General features: G+C 41.8%; 1 protein-coding gene, 1 non-coding gene and 2 pseudogenes across 2 annotated transcripts in view; 2 read left to right on the top strand and 2 right to left on the bottom strand.

Moving 5' to 3' along the window:
• LOC147995903 (uncharacterized) overlaps positions 1 to 15,298 on the bottom strand; it is a 57,779-nt gene extending 42,481 nt beyond the window's left edge. The window contains exons 1-2 of the mRNA XM_087638934.1: positions 15,066 to 15,298; positions 8,611 to 8,706 (exon numbers count right to left, since the gene is read on the bottom strand). Of these exons, the coding sequence (XP_087495060.1) occupies positions 8,611 to 8,706; positions 15,066 to 15,244 (275 nt within the window). The 5' untranslated portion in view covers positions 15,245 to 15,298. The remainder of the gene's footprint in view (positions 1 to 8,610; positions 8,707 to 15,065) is intronic.
• Positions 1 to 15,665, bottom strand: part of LOC148006609 (uncharacterized) — a 2,902,548-nt pseudogene that overhangs the window by 2,499,683 nt on the left and 387,200 nt on the right.
• LOC147995904 (18S ribosomal RNA) lies at positions 13,523 to 14,423 on the top strand (annotated as a pseudogene; the record flags this gene model as incomplete).
• Positions 15,481 to 15,633, top strand: LOC134486017 (5.8S ribosomal RNA). Its single transcript, XR_015679498.1, has one exon. It is a non-coding gene; the product is annotated as a 5.8S ribosomal RNA (ribosomal RNA).

Raw genomic sequence — 15,665 nt, 5'->3', positions numbered from 1 at the left:
GCTAATGGGAACTATCGGAATTCACCAAGAAAAGTGTTTCAGTTCCTTAAAATGTTGCTGTATCTTGAATAGTACCCTTATTACATGCGAATCCTATTGGGAACCTACTGAATTCACCATGATACTTAGATTCCGTTCTTTAAAATGTTGCAATTTCTTGAAAAGCACACTCATACAAGCATGTGCCATTGTGAACTCACTGAATTTGCCTAGAAATTTTGATTCCATTCGTGAAAATTTTTCTATATCCCAAACAGTCCAGTTATTACTATTGCGGCCTATACGGAACTAACCGAATTCACCAAGTTACTGAGATTCGGCTCATGAAATTTTGATAAGTCTTTTTAAGTACACATATTACTAGAGCCTGCTAATGGGAACTACCGGAATTCACCAAGAAAAGTGTTTCAGTTCCTCAAAATGTTGCTGTATCTTGAATAGTACCCTTATTACATGCGAATCCTATTGGGAACCTACTGTATTCACCATGATACTTAGATTCCATTCTTTAAAATGTTGCTATTTCTTGAAAAGCACACTCATACAAGCATGTGCCATTGTGAACTCACTGAATTTGCCTGGAAATTTTGATTCCATTCGTGAAAATTTTTCTATATCCCAAACAGTCCAGTTTTTACTATTGCGGCCTATACGGAACTAACCGAATTCACCAAGTTACTGAGATTCGGCTCATGAAATTTTGATAAATCTTTTAAAGTACACATATTACTAGAGCCTGCTAATGGGGACTACTTGTATTCACAAAGAAACAGTGTTTCAGTTCCTAAAAATGTTGCTGTATCTTGAATAGTACCCTTATTACATGCAAATCCTATTGGGAACCTACTGAATTCACCATGATACTTAGATTCCACTCGTTAAAATGTTGCTATTTCTTGAAAAGCACACACATATAAGCATGTCCCATTGGGAACTCACTGAATGCACCTAGACATTTTGATTCCATTCGTGAAAATTTTTTATATCCCCAACTGTCCACATATTACTATTGCGGCCTATTGGAAAGTAACCGAATTCACCAAGTTACTGAGATTCGGCTCATGAAATTTTGATAAATCTTAAAAGTACACATATTACTAGAGCCTGCTAATGGGAACTACCTGAATTCACAAAGAAACAGTGTTTCAGTTCGTTAAAATGTTGCTGCATCGAGAATAGTACCCTTATTACATGTGAATCCTATTGGGAACCTACTGAATTCACCATGATACTTAGATTCCGTTCGTTAAAATGTTGCTATTTCTTGAAAAGCGCACTCATACAAGCATGTGCCATTGTGAACTCACTGAATTTGCCTAGAAATTTTGATTCCGTTCGTGAAAATTTTTCTATATCCCAAACAGTCCAGTTATTACTATTGCGGCCCGTATGGAACTAACCGATTTCACGAAGTTACTGAAATTCAGCTCATGAAATTTTGATAATTCTTTTAAAGTACACATATTACTAGAGCTTGCTAATGCAACTACCAAAATTCACAAAGAAACAGTGTTTCAGTTCCTTAAAATGATGCTGTATCTTGAATAGTACCCTTATTACATGCGAATCCTATTGGGAACCTACTGAATTCACCATGATACTTAGATTCCATTCGTTAAAATGTTGCTATTTCTTGAAAAGCACACTCATACAAGCATGTGCCATTGGGAACTCACTGAATTCACCTAGAAATTTTGATTCCATTCGTGAAAATTTTTCTATATCCCCAACAGTCCACTTATTACTATTGCGGCCTATTGGAAACTAACCGAATTCACCCAGTTACTGAGATTCGGCTCATGAGATTTTGATAAATCTTTAAAAGTACACATATTAGTAGAGCCTGCTAATGGCAACTACCTGAATTCACAAAGAAACAGTGTTTCAGTTCGTTAAAAAGTTGCTGTATCTTGAATAGTACCCTTATTACATGCGAATCCTATTGGGAACCTACTGAATTCACCATGATACTTAGATTCCGTTCATTAAAATATTGCTATTTCTTGAAAAGCACACTCAGAAGTACCTTCTGTCAGACACTGACCCATTCACAAAACTATTTAAGCACAATGAAAGTCATGCAGGAATTATTCCATTGTCTATGAGCTTCTGTTATAAGAGCCACTTGGAGATGAGATCTGCTCTCTGGAAATTATCACTGCCAGAATCTCCCTTGCACTCCTCACTGGCTAGTCAGTCCCCTGCTGGTTCAGCCCAAAGTGGCAGGCAGTTGGGGTAAGGAGAAGGACCAGCAGTTGGGGTGGCAAAAAAATGTTCCCCCTCCCTGCCTGAGATCTTTCTCCCTTTACCTGTACCCACACAACTTGCCAGCCTGCCCAGAGATCACTGTGGAGAGCACTCGGGCACCAGAGCCGTAAAATGTAGTGCTCGAACAATGATCAACAAAATGGCAGTGCGGGAAGGTGAGTCACCTCCCCCAACTCTGGAGAGTAGCAACCTATCTTTTCCTGCTGAGTTTTCAGTCAGCACCATCTCAAGCTTAGGTCAAGCTGAAGGGGCAACTGAAGGCTCCTGGCCAGAGCGACACTCTGGGGTTGTCTAAAGGTCCCTCTAGCCCCTGTGTAAATCCTGACAGCCTGCAAAACAGCCTGCAATTGGTTTTGGCAGACTCCCTATCTCACCTGGTAATGCAGCAGACAGGTAAAGCCACAGGGCACCTAGTTCTTTAATCTGCAGAAAGGCTTAAGGTTTTGGACTTCTGTGGAATCCCCCAAAGCCGATAGGCCAAGGCAATGTTCCCATTGGACAAACCGTTTCTCCTCTTTTCTGTAACAGACAGTTCACCGACACACACAAAAACACAACATTAAAAAAAAATTCCTCAGTTCCTGCACCCCCTCTCCCCCCACCCCCCTCCCTGGCAGTGTTCTTGCAGCTTTCCACAGCCCAACACCCACCCTGTGGCAGTGTGGGGTAAGTGTGCTCAAACTTCTAAGTCCTGTATCACCTAGGGGATGTGCCCTGTGGCTGAGCTGATGCAGAAAACCCCCAAGGCTTCAAAGGAGACACTAAACAGACTGTCTGCTCCTCCCTCTCCTCCCCCCAGGGCAGGACTCCATTAAAAAAACAAAGGAGCTTCCACCTGCCTCTCCCCTGACTCCACCTCCCCCCATCCAACTAAGGAGATCTCTCCTTAGAGGTAGTGGTTAAAACAGCCAACCAGATAAAGACCACATTAGGACAGAAGATATCACCTATAAAGACAATGGAATACCCAAGGAGACCCAAAACGCCCCCTCCAAATCGCCCCCAATTCTAAGGGCCACTGTTGACAGCACACCTAAAAGCTCTAGAACAAAAAGAAATAAATAAACCCAAGAGGAGTCGAAGGCAGGAAATAATCAAAATCAGAGCTGAAATCAACCAAGTACAAACAAAAATGAGTATACAAAGAAGCAGCAAAACCAGGAGCTGGTTCTTTCAGAAAATCAACATGATAGATAAACCCTTAGACTAACCAGAGGTCACAGAGGGTGTATCCAAATTAACAAAATCAGAAATGAATAGGGTGGCAGCATCTGAAGAAATGAAAAAAAAAATTAGATCCTACTACAAAAGCCTATATTCAACAAAACTGGAAAATCTGGAGGAAATGGACAGTTTTCTAGACAGATACCAGGTACCAAAGCTAAATCAGGAACAAATAAACCATCTAAACACCCCCATAGCTCCTAAAGAAATAGAAGCAGTTATTGTTATTAAGAGTCTCCCAACCAAAAAGAGCCCGGGTCCAGATGGATTCAGGTCTGAATTCTACCAGAGCTTCACAGAAGACCTGAAAGAGCGTACCCCAAAAGGGGGAGCCGCATCTCTCGCTCCGATCGCGGGGTGGGGTGCCCCCAGGAATCACGAGTAGCCATTCTTGATGTAACAGCAAGAGGTAGCTTTTATTAACGAGATCCCAGGTCTTAGTGGGATCCCAGGTTGACATGTATCTTACACAGGAGACAGAGGAATCAACCCCGAGCTTCCAAACTGGGGGATTTATATAGGGGAGGTAAGGGGCATTCTCTCGGTTACACATGATTGGTCAATTCAAAAGGTGCATGGTTACTTTCGGCGTGAATTGACATCAGGTAGGAGTATGTGTTATCTAGCAGCTTTGCAGGCAGGTACGGTGGCTCATCTCACTCAGGGGGGTGAAGGAAGGGGAGGGGAGGCTATGGATGGTCAGTGTCCTTGGGGTTGATAGGTGGTTTGGCAAGTCCTATCTCTAGCTCTCCCTCAGGCACGTCCGGCCCTGCACATCCGGACTCTGACAATGAGCAACCTTTATGAAACTCTAGTTCTGCACATTCGGGCTCTGACAATGAGTAACCTTTATGAAACTCTACTTCTACAGACCTCATACTAAGATGTTCAAACTATTCTACAGAATTGAAACAGATGGAACACACCTAAATTCCTTCTATGAATTAATAATTGAATAATAAGATTATACAATTAATCTTATACTGAAACCACACAAAGACCCAACCAAGAAAAAGAAGTTCAGACCAATTTCCCTTATGATTATTGATGCAAAAATACTCACAAATGTCTTGGAAACGGAATCCAAGAACACATCGAAATGATCATCCATCATAATCAATTAGGCTTCATTCCAGGGATGCAGGGATTGTTTAATATACAAAAATCCATCAATGTAATCCACTATAAACTAACCCAAAGATAAGAATGACATGGTCATTTGATTAGATGCTGAAAAAGCATTTGACAAAGTTCAACACCCTTTCATGATAAAAGTCCTGGAAAAATCAGGAATTCAAGGACCATATCTGTACATAGTAAAAGCAATATAACAGCAAACCAGTAGCTAACATCAAACTAAATGGAGAGAAAATTGAAGCAACCCAACTGAAATCAGGAACTAAACAAGAGTGCCCACTCTCTCCCTACTTATTCAATCTAATAGTTGAAGTCATAGCCAGAGCAATTAGACAGTGAAAAGAGGTCAAAGGGATACAAATTTGAAAGGAAGAAATCAAATTATCACTATTTGCAGATGATATTATAGTACAGTTAAGTGACCCCAAAACTTCCAGCAGAGAACTACTTAACCTGATAAACATGTCAGCAACGTGCTGGGGTATAAAATTAACTCAAACAATTCAGTAGCCTTCTTCTACTCAAAGGTTAAACAGGCTGAGAAAAAAATTAAGGAAATGACACCCTTCACAATATTCCCAAGTAATATAAAATATCTTGGTGTGACTTTAACCAAGCAAACAAAAGATCTGCATGACAAGAACTTCAAGTCTCTTAAGAAAAAAATTGAGAAAGAACTGAGAAGATGGAAAGATCTTCCATGCTCATGGATTGGCAGGATTAATATAGTAAAAATGGCCATTTTGCCAAAAGCAATCTATAGATTCAATACAATCTCCATCAATATCCCTACTCAATTCTTTATAGAGATAAAAAGAGCAATTTGCAAAACCCAGGATAGCAAAAACTATACTCAATATTAAAAGAACTTCTGTGAGAATCACCATCCCTGACTTCAAGCAGTATTACCAAAGAATCGTCATAAAAACTGGATGGGATTGGTACAAAGACAGACAGATCAGTGGAATAGAATTGAAGACCCAGAAGTTAACCCACACATCTATAGTCACTTGATCTTTGACAAAGGAGCTAAAACCATTCAATGGCAGAAAGATAACATGTTCAATAAATGGTGCTGGTACAATTGGAGGTCACCATGTAGAAGAATGCAAATTGATCCATTCTTATTACCATGTACAAAGCTTAAGTCCAAGTGGATCAAGGCCCTCCACATCAAACCAGATATACTCACACCAAGAGAAGAAAAAATGGGGAAGTGTCTCGAACACATGGGCACTGGGCAAAATTTCCTGAACAAAACGCCAATGGCTCATGCTCTAATATCAAGAATCGACAAATGGGACCTCATAAAGCTGCAAAGCTTTTGTAAAGCAAAAGACACTGTCAATAGGATGAAATGGCAACCAACAGATTGGGAAAAGATCTTTACCAATCCTACATCTGATACAGGGCTAATATCTAAAACATACAAAGAACTCAAGAAGTTAGAATCCAGAGAGTGAAATAACCCTATTAAAAATGGGGTACAGAGCTAAACAAATCATTCTCAGCTGAAGATTATCAAATGGCCAAAAAACAGCTAAAGAAATGTTCAACATCCTTAGTCATCAGGGGAATGCAAATCAAAACAACCCTGAAATTCTACCTCACACCATTCAGAAAAGCTAAAATAAAAAACTCAGTTGACAGCAGATGCTGGGGAGGATGGGGAGAAAGAGGAACACTCTTCCATTGTTGGTGGGATTGCAAACTGGTACAACCACTTTGGAAATCAGTCTAGAGTTTACTCAGAAAATTAGAGATTGCACTACCTGAGAACCCAGCTATACCTCTCTTGAGCATATACCCAAAAGATGTTCAACATACAACAAAGTCACATGCTCCACTATGTTCATATCAGCCTTATTTATAATAGCCAGAAGCTGGAATGAACCCATATGCCCTTCAACAGAGGAATGGATTCCAAAGAGTGGTACATCTACACAGTAGAGTACTACTCAGCTATCAAAAACAATGACTTCATGAAATTCATAGGCAAATGGAATGAACTAGAAAATATCATCCTGAGTGAGGTTACTCAATCACAGGAAAACACACTTGGTATGCACTCATTGATAAGTGAATATTAGCCAAAAAGGTCGAATTACCCAGGATGCAATCCACAGACCACAGGAAGCTCAAGAAGAAGGATGACCAAAGTTCAGATGCTCCCACTCCTTCTTAAAAGGGGGTATATTATATGTATATGGATATATATATACATATATATATATGTATATATATATATGTATACCAGATAAGATTGATGAAGTTATAAAATGCATCTTGAAAGGAGCCGGATATAGATCTCTCCTGAGAGACACATCCAGAGGATGTGCAATACAGAAGTCAATGCTAGCAGCAAACCACTGATCTGAGAACAAGACCCTTGGAGGAAATTAGACGAAATATTGAAACAGTTGATGGAGCATGCAACCCCATCAAAACAACAATACCAACCAAACAGAGCTTCCAGGGCCTAAACCAGTCCCGAAAGACTATACATGGAATAATCCAGGGCTCCAACCGCATATATAGCAGAGAACAGACTTGTTGGGGCACCAGGGGAAGGGGAAGGCCCTGGTCTTGCCAAGGTTGGACCCCCAGTGCAGGGGAGTATGGGGTGGGAATAAAGTGGATGTATAGGGGGAATACCTGTGTGGGGGAGGGGGATGGGAGGGAATGGGGCTTATATACAGGAAATTGGGAAGGGGAATAATGTTTGAAATGGAAGTAAAGAAATATGTCTAATAAATTTTTTTAAAAACTTAAAATTTAGGAACCACGAAGATGCCAATGCCAGTTCTAGCTATAATGTTTAGGTCCTGAAATGGAGAAGGGGCGTTAACAAAAGTGAAGACACTGACCACCTTTTGATTTTCAGGCAAGTGGCCACAAATAACTTGAGCCTTCTATATTTATACAATGACAATAGTGCTTACCCAAGCAGTGATATCATTGCTTACATTATTAAAAAAAACCATAATATCCACATTTCAAATGCTCTATCTTTACACAAAGTCCCCAATAGTTCCGCTTCCTCCTTCTCCCATTCCTTGGATCAATCACCACCTAAACTTATTTTGCATTAAAAAGCACAATTTCAGCAATGTCAGCGCCTGCACTGACAGGGTACTGAGAATAGGGCAAAAGCCTGTGGGATGAAAGAAACACACACACACACAGGTTATTCCTGTCAAGCCAGAAGAGGAAGAGTGCCTCTGGTTTCTTTATTGACCAACTATATATCCCAAGTACAGCACTTAGCAGGTATCTGCCAAGCACAGTGGGGAACCCTGGCTGAGACTTCCTTAACAAAGGACCAAAAATGTGGCCTGAATAAATTAGGAAAATAACCAGGAAGGCCAGCCTAATTCTGACTCAGGTGAGAAGTACCTGGCCAGACTGTTCCCAGTTGGGGACAAAAAGCTTCTATATGCAAGGGCAGGGCTCAGCAGGGGTCAAACCTTGCTGGAGACCCAGAAGGGTCTTGTTGAGGCTGACAACATTCTGTGAATGTAAACTTTTTGTGCCATAAATCACAGGGAGAGGCTTTTAATCCTACAATCTAAACCAAGGCCACACAGTGACAAAGCAACCAGGCCCAAATCCAATATGGCTCCCACACAGCAAGACTAAAGAGATATCTGGCCAGGCATGTCCAGTAAACAGGAAGATATACCGGTCTGGTAGCAAACCTGGTTACATAGTTACGCATGGTGACAGGCCGAATTAAACATTTGTTGATAAACTATCTCTAGTTATTATCTCCTATCATAATTCCTTTTTAATTGCAGACAGACAAGTTCATTTTTCAAAGCAGATCTTCTAGACATCTTTCTAATATATAGATCTTTGTAAGATACAATCATTCTAAGAGCCATTTTCAAGTCTCTATCAATCCCACATAATCTCTGCATTTTCCATGTCTCTACTGATCAGATATAGCTTCTTAAAAACAGTTATGTAAGCAGGACCTACCTCTCTCCATAATGGACAGAGACTTGCTCAGTGTGACTGGGTACTTCTCTACAGATACGATTATAAGTCTCAAATTCCCAGGATTTATGGTAACATCTGGAGGATTGATAGATAAAAAAAGAGGTGAAGAACATTTTATCCCTTGAAAGAGTTTTGAGAAAAATGTAGAATCATCCACAGTGACTTAGTCTGTGTGACTCCAGATGGCCTTGTCCATGACTGATGAAGTGATACAATATTGATAATGACTATATGCAGTACAATGAAGTAATGGAGAGCTTGCAGGGCATGCAAACTTGGTACTAAATATAAAGGCCACCAAATTTACCTTGTCAACTGAGAAGTGGTTTCCATTGACTTGCCACAGTAGAATCCTGTCACTGAAGCACTCATATGCTATTCTTTACAGCAGCTACATGGCCACTGCCAGAAAGAGGTAGCACCTCTGCTAAATTATTTCTGATACATGCATGAGGATCTGAGTGCAGTCTCCAGAGAACATGTAAAAAGTCATGGGACTGTGTTCCAAGCTAATCATCCTGGTGCCTGTGAAATGGAGAAGAAAGAAACCCTGTGGCTTGACAGAGCCCCAGTCTAGCTATATTGGTAATTCCATGGTCAGCTTGAGACCATGTCACAAAATCAATACAGTAGAGAGTGACTGAGAATGATACCCAGTATTGACCTTTGACCTCCTTATTCACACCTGAGGACATGCACCTGCAGACACATGTACCCCCACACAAACATGTACACACAAATACTGCAACCTTATAAGAAGACTCAAGCCTCTTTAGAAAGTTTCATGTCATTTTTTACCCTGCAACATCTCTCATACAGCACACTGCTCCTTATTGTTTGCACTTTATCTTTTTTAGTTTTAGATATATTATGCCCATTGTCTATCATAATGAATTTCATCTTTAAAAATAACCTCAGAATCATTATATTCATTCAGCCTCCTTGTCTTTAGGCAACAGAAATCATTTTTTTAACTTATTTTTACAGGAGATTGGAGAGATGACGGAGAAGGTAAGAACATGAACTACTTTTGAAGAAGACCCATGTTAGATTCAAAGAAAAAGATGACTCATAATCACTGGTAATTTCAGTTTCAGGGACCCCATACCCTTCCTTTTCAAGGCTCCACAGGCAACCCTAGACATGCAAATACTAACACATAATTTAATAAAGACACAACCCCCACATACACACGTTTACAATTTAAATTATTTTCTGGCCTTATTTTTTTTTCACTAGGACAAAGAGGGTAAAATTATTCAATCTACTTCAAATTTTGAAGGGGAACATTTTGCCTTCTCGATATGAGACAAACTGCACCATATTTAGAGGCATCTAAATCCAAGTTGATGCAAGTGTCCATCATATACATTAATGTGTCTTTTGAATTGTCTTTTACTTTTCCATAATGGGTATTGCTTACAATTGTGTTGCTGCAGATTTGGTTTTACCACAGGCTTCTTTGATGCTCTGAGCTGCTTTGAGTTTAATTTCTGCTCCTCTCTCAATTAGCTTCTCACCCTACATTGTTATTCTATCTTATCATTCATTTTATAACATGCATGCTCCAAAAATTTGAAGAAGATAACAATGGCTGCTTAAAGTGTACTTCTTTTCCTTATAGTCACTCTATTGAAAAACATAGATTTTTGCCTTTAATTGTTGTTTTGTTTCTTTGACACAAGCTTTTTCCTTGAGTATAATAATATTGTTTTACTCTTTTAAATTTATCCTTTCCAAGTAAGACAATAGAAAACATGTGGGGGTGCTTTGTAAATGAATATGAGGATGATCCCTCTTGTCTATATTTTGATGTCTTCTACATTTGAAAAATGAGTGCTGATTCAGCAACTAAATCCTACACAGGCAACCACTGTGGAGAGTCCAGTGGAAGTATTCCAGGACTCCTGATGGATGTCAGCTCCCCTTGGACTCATACACTTGACATTTTTAACTAATATATTACCCTAAACCCAGGTTTTGGGGTATTTTCTTTCATCCTCTACCTCATATCTCAGAAAGAATGAAGAATATCATATTGGAACAAGGTCACTTGATTCTATTTCACGATGTGACTAAGAAACCTGGAATCTCCTAGTAGTATTCCTGGTTTGGTTATAAAGGAGAACATTTTGTTTTATTTCTCTAGTTACATATAGTACATTTCAGTGTAGATGCCTATTCCTCCACCATGCAAGGAAAGGTCCCTATAAATCTAAGTTGTACAAATACAAGTGCTACTTTCTGGTCACCCTGGTTACACAATTCCACTGTGGAAAAGTCTCTGGAATCTACATGCCCCATATTTAAGTTTTTTGATTCATCAATCTGAGTAATACATATTCATGAGTCTGAACTTATAGTATACAGGAGTTGTTTAGCTTATCTCTGCAAGACCAAGTTGCCTTCATATGAACTATATACGTATTCTTCCTTTAATTCTCAATATTATGTTCTGTTGCTCTGTAATACTATGCAGATATTCCATGTATGTAATTTTTTTCTTGCTTCAGAAAGGGGTGAAATGAAACACACATATGTATAGGGATACTTTCTCTAAGTCTGGGTATGTATCAGCTTTACAGAATTCTTACCATATCTCATGTCAACCTATTTCCTTTAATTTATGCATATATATTTAAGTCCTATATTTTTAGAATTCTAATTTTCTGATTCTTTTAGTTGAGTATTTGCTTGTTTCTGCATGTGATTGCACACATGTGGATGACGGAGTCCAATTTATGGCATTCATTTCCTCCTTCCATTGTGTATGTCCCAAGGACCAAACCAAGGTTAACTGCCTTGGCAACAAATATCTTTACCTACTGAGCTATTTCATTCTTCCTAGTATATTTCATAATTTATTGTTGCAAGCCCAATTGCTACCCCATGCCAAAAAGGAATGTTTTCTTACTGGTGTGTGCTACAATCTAAAGCATTTCTTCAGATTAAGACATTGTCCTCTTTAATACCCTATTATGATACATATAATATCTGTGGGCATGCAGAAACACATATACACACATAATTTCACTGACATACACTGTCGGTGCCCAATGCCAGCACCGACACGGTACCGATAATCGGTTGAAAACCTGCGGAATTAAAGAAACACACACACAGGTTATTATTAGCCATTCTTTTGTAAAATTTTTAATGATATCACTTCAATACATAAGCTTAGAGATATCCACCAACAAACTCTCACCTACAAACTATATAAGAAGGTTTTTTATCAACGTGATATAAAACTAGAGATAACTTGGAAGAAGAAATCTTAACTGAGAAAAAACTCTTCATAAGATTGTCCAATGAAAAAGCCTGTGGGCACTTTCTTGATCAATAATTTTGTTGGAGGGCCCAGCTCACTGTAGGTTGTCCCACTACTGGGTTTATTGTTCTAGCTTTTATAAAAACACAGGCTGAGCAAGCCATAAATATATACCAATAAACAATCTTCTTCCCATGTCTCTCTAACATTTCCTGCTGCTTAATCACTGGGATATCTTCCCACCCTACCTGATGCAACTAGGATTTGTTTTAGTGATTTTGTGTGTTGGACTGATGGCTGCGAATGGGATCATAAAATAAGACTTAAGTTGAATCTTTCAACCTTCTAGAAAATGTGTAGAATAATTTTATTCTAATACCCTCATCTTTGAGACACAGGACATCATATATGAAAGGTCAGAAAGATTCTGCCATAAATATAGGCATCCTGAAAGGTTAATTCTTTACAACCAATAGGTCCAGGTAAGAACTAGGTAGACAAATATTAGCAACATGATTGTACATTGTAAGGTTAGTTTATATAAGGAAGTAGCCATGTTTGAAAGTGTCATATAATTGAGGGCCAGATAAAGTAGTAATTCAGAGAAAAAAGTCACAGAATGTATCACAGATAAAATACGCCCAATTCACATGAGAACAGCTTAGGAATAAGAGAATACACATGAGTAGAGAAAGAGAGACAAAAATAGACAAAAGAAAGACAGAGAAAAGTAGAGCAAGAAAGAGAAGTTGTGCTGTGTGGCATGTGCATACAGAAGCTTTCTGGACATGATTTTACAGATTCAGGTTCTGAGAGAACAAACTATTCACTGGGGAGAACAGAAAAAGCTGGAGAATTAGAAGGACCCAGAAGATTGTAACACGTTGTCCAAGTTAATGTGAGTCCAAGTAGAACAACTCATGAAGATGCCAAGAGAAACCATATTGAATCAGTCAGCTTGGAAGGTTGGATTACATGGAGGCTAGAAGCTCCTAGTATTAGGTCTATAAATAGTAGAACAGAGGGAAAAAATACTCTGGCCTCAGCCTAAAGGACGTATTTGCATAGCTTGGGTAAGACTCTTATCTCATCACTTTATCTAAGGAAAGAAAAGTGACATTCACTTAGAAAGACATACAGACAGACACACAGACAGACAGACACACACACACATACACAGAGACACACAAACGCACATACATACAAACATAGAGCGGTGTGGGGAAGGAGGGAGGAAGAGAGGGAGGGAAGAAGGGAGAGAGAATGCTTGCAGTCAACCATTGAGCTGTGAACAAGGTTCCAAAAAGAGGAGTTAGAGAAAGAACTGTGGTAGTTGAAGGGGTTTGCCACCCCATAAGAAGAACAATATCAACCAACCAAACCTCTGCACTCGATCTTCCATGGACTAAACAACCATCCAAAGAATACACAAGGATGAGCCTATGGCTCCATCTGCATATGAAGCAGAGGATGTCCTTTTCAGTCACCAATGGGAGCAAATGCCCTTGGTCCTCTCAAGGCTTGATGCCTCAGTGTAAGGAACTGTCAGAATGTGCAGGTTGGAAGGAGTGAGTGGGTGAGTGAGGAACTGCCCTCAGAACAGGAGGCATGAGGGGAAATAATAGCCGGTTTCTAGAGGGCAAATCAGGAAAATCATATTTAAAATGTGAATTTAAAAAAATCCCCTCCCCCAATGAAAGAAAAAGAAAGAGAAATGGAGAAAGAAAGAGAAAAACAAATGGGGGTACATAACTAAACAGATGCCAACTGGTGATGCAGCGGCGTTATTCCCATGATAGTCAAGCAGCTTCTGGGAAACCAAAGTCTTTGGGTTCCGGGGGAGTATGGTTGCAAAGCTGAAACTTAATGGAAATGACTGAAGGGCACCATCAGGAGTGGAGCCTGCAGCTTAATTTCACTCAACACAGGAATCCTAACCAGGCCAGGACACAGACAGAATTGACAGGTTGATAGCTCTTTCTCCATTCCGTGGGTGGTGGTGCATGGCCATGCTTAGTTGGTGGAGCAATATGTCTGGTTAGTTCCGATAATGAACTAGACTCTGGCACGCTAACTAGTTACGCGACCCCCTGAGCGGTCAGCGTCCCACAACTTCTTAGAGGGACAAGTGGCGTTCAGCCACCCGAGATTGAGCAATAACAGGTCTGTGGTGCCCTTAGATGTCCGGGGCTGCATTAGCGCCACACTGACTGGCTCAGTGTGTGCCTACCCTACAAAGGCAGGCGCGGGTAACCCATTGAACCTCATTCGTGATGGACATCGGGGATTGCAATTATTCTCCATGAACGAGGAATTCCCAGTAAGTGCCGGTTATAAGCTTTCGTTGATTAAGTCCCTTCCCTTTGTACACACCACCCTTCGCTACTACCAATTGGATGGTTTAGTGAGGCCTGATCAGCCCATGGCCCTGTCGGAGGGCTGAGAAGGTCGAACTTGACTATCTAGAGGAAGTAAAAATCATAACAAGGTTTCTGTAGGTGAACCGGTGGAAGGATCATTAATGGAGAAGGCCAAGGGGGTGTCTGTTCCTTTCTCGGGCCTGTGTAAGTCCCTCCTCTCACCGGGAGACATGTCTCTGTGTCCCGGTCGCATTCGTGGCGTGTGCCGTGGCCGCCGGCCAAGTGAGCATTTCGGGAAAGCCGGGGGTCGTTAAGGAGCGGTGCGTGGAGGGTGTCAGGTCTGGTCCGTCGAGGGACCTCCTCCATTCTCTCTCTATCCCTTGCTCTTCTGCCTATGTCCTTGACTCTGTGCACCTGCCTCTGCCCCCACCACTGCTGCCTCCGCTGCCGGCACCTCCCTTGCCCGCTGGCCAGCCAAGGCCCTCGGCGTACCGAGGTCATTCTGCCTCTTTCTGGACCGGCTCCGTGATCTCATCTCGTGTGCACAGGGGGGAGGGGGCGGTACACGGTGGCCGGGACCCGCTCCCACTCTTCATAGCACCTGCCTCCCCTCCACCACAGCTCTCCCGCTCTGAAGGTGCAAGTGTGTCTCTGTCGCGTGCAGGGGATGCCTCTGCCACTGGTGGGCTCTCACAGCCCGCCCCACCTTCTGGGCCTCGCGTGTCCGCCCTGCTCCTGTCCGGGTACCTAGCTGTCCTGTTCAGGCACGGAAGTTTAAAGACCCCCCCGGGGGGTCGCCCTACCTCCCTTTGGTCATCCACAGGAGGGCTTCCCGTTTCCTCCCTCCACCTGGTGCTCCCTGAGACTCAGCGGGCCCCCTCCGGCCGCCGGAGCTTACAGAGGCGGCGGTCGGGGGCCATGTCGTGGGCCCCCTCTGGTCGCCCGTGGGGTCCCGGCCCGAGCGCCCGACTTGCCCGCCCATTGGCTGGCCGCCGCTGGGTGCTGGGTTTGCGGCGTCCCATGTCCCGTGTGTCCCGCCTTTCCGTTCCCGACCCTGTCTTTTTTTTTTTCCACGTTTCCTTTAGTTTCCTGCTGGCTGGCCCAAGGTGGAGCCGCCTCACCGTTGGCCCCTCTCTTCCGGTTCAGCAGGGGCGGGCGGGGGAGCTGGTGCTGTTGTTAGCACCCACACGAGTCCGCTCACACCCCAGATACTGACACGACACTTAGTGGTGGATCACTTGGCTCGTGCGTCGATGAAGAACGCAGCTAGCTGGGAGAATTAATGTGAATTGCAGGACACGTTGATCATGGACACTATGAACGAACTTGAGGCCCCGGGTTCCTCCTGGGGCTACACCTGTCTGAGAGGCCTTTGAGGATCAATCGCTGCCACGCCCCCTGCG

The sequence above is a fragment of the Rattus norvegicus genome, chromosome 2, assembly GCF_021556685.1.
Source record: "Rattus norvegicus strain SHRSP/BbbUtx chromosome 2, alternate assembly SHRSP_T2T, whole genome shotgun sequence".
Classification (NCBI taxonomy): domain Eukaryota; kingdom Metazoa; phylum Chordata; class Mammalia; order Rodentia; family Muridae; genus Rattus; species Rattus norvegicus.
Note: the sequence above shows the minus strand (reverse complement) of the source record. Positions and strands in the feature narration are given on the sequence as shown.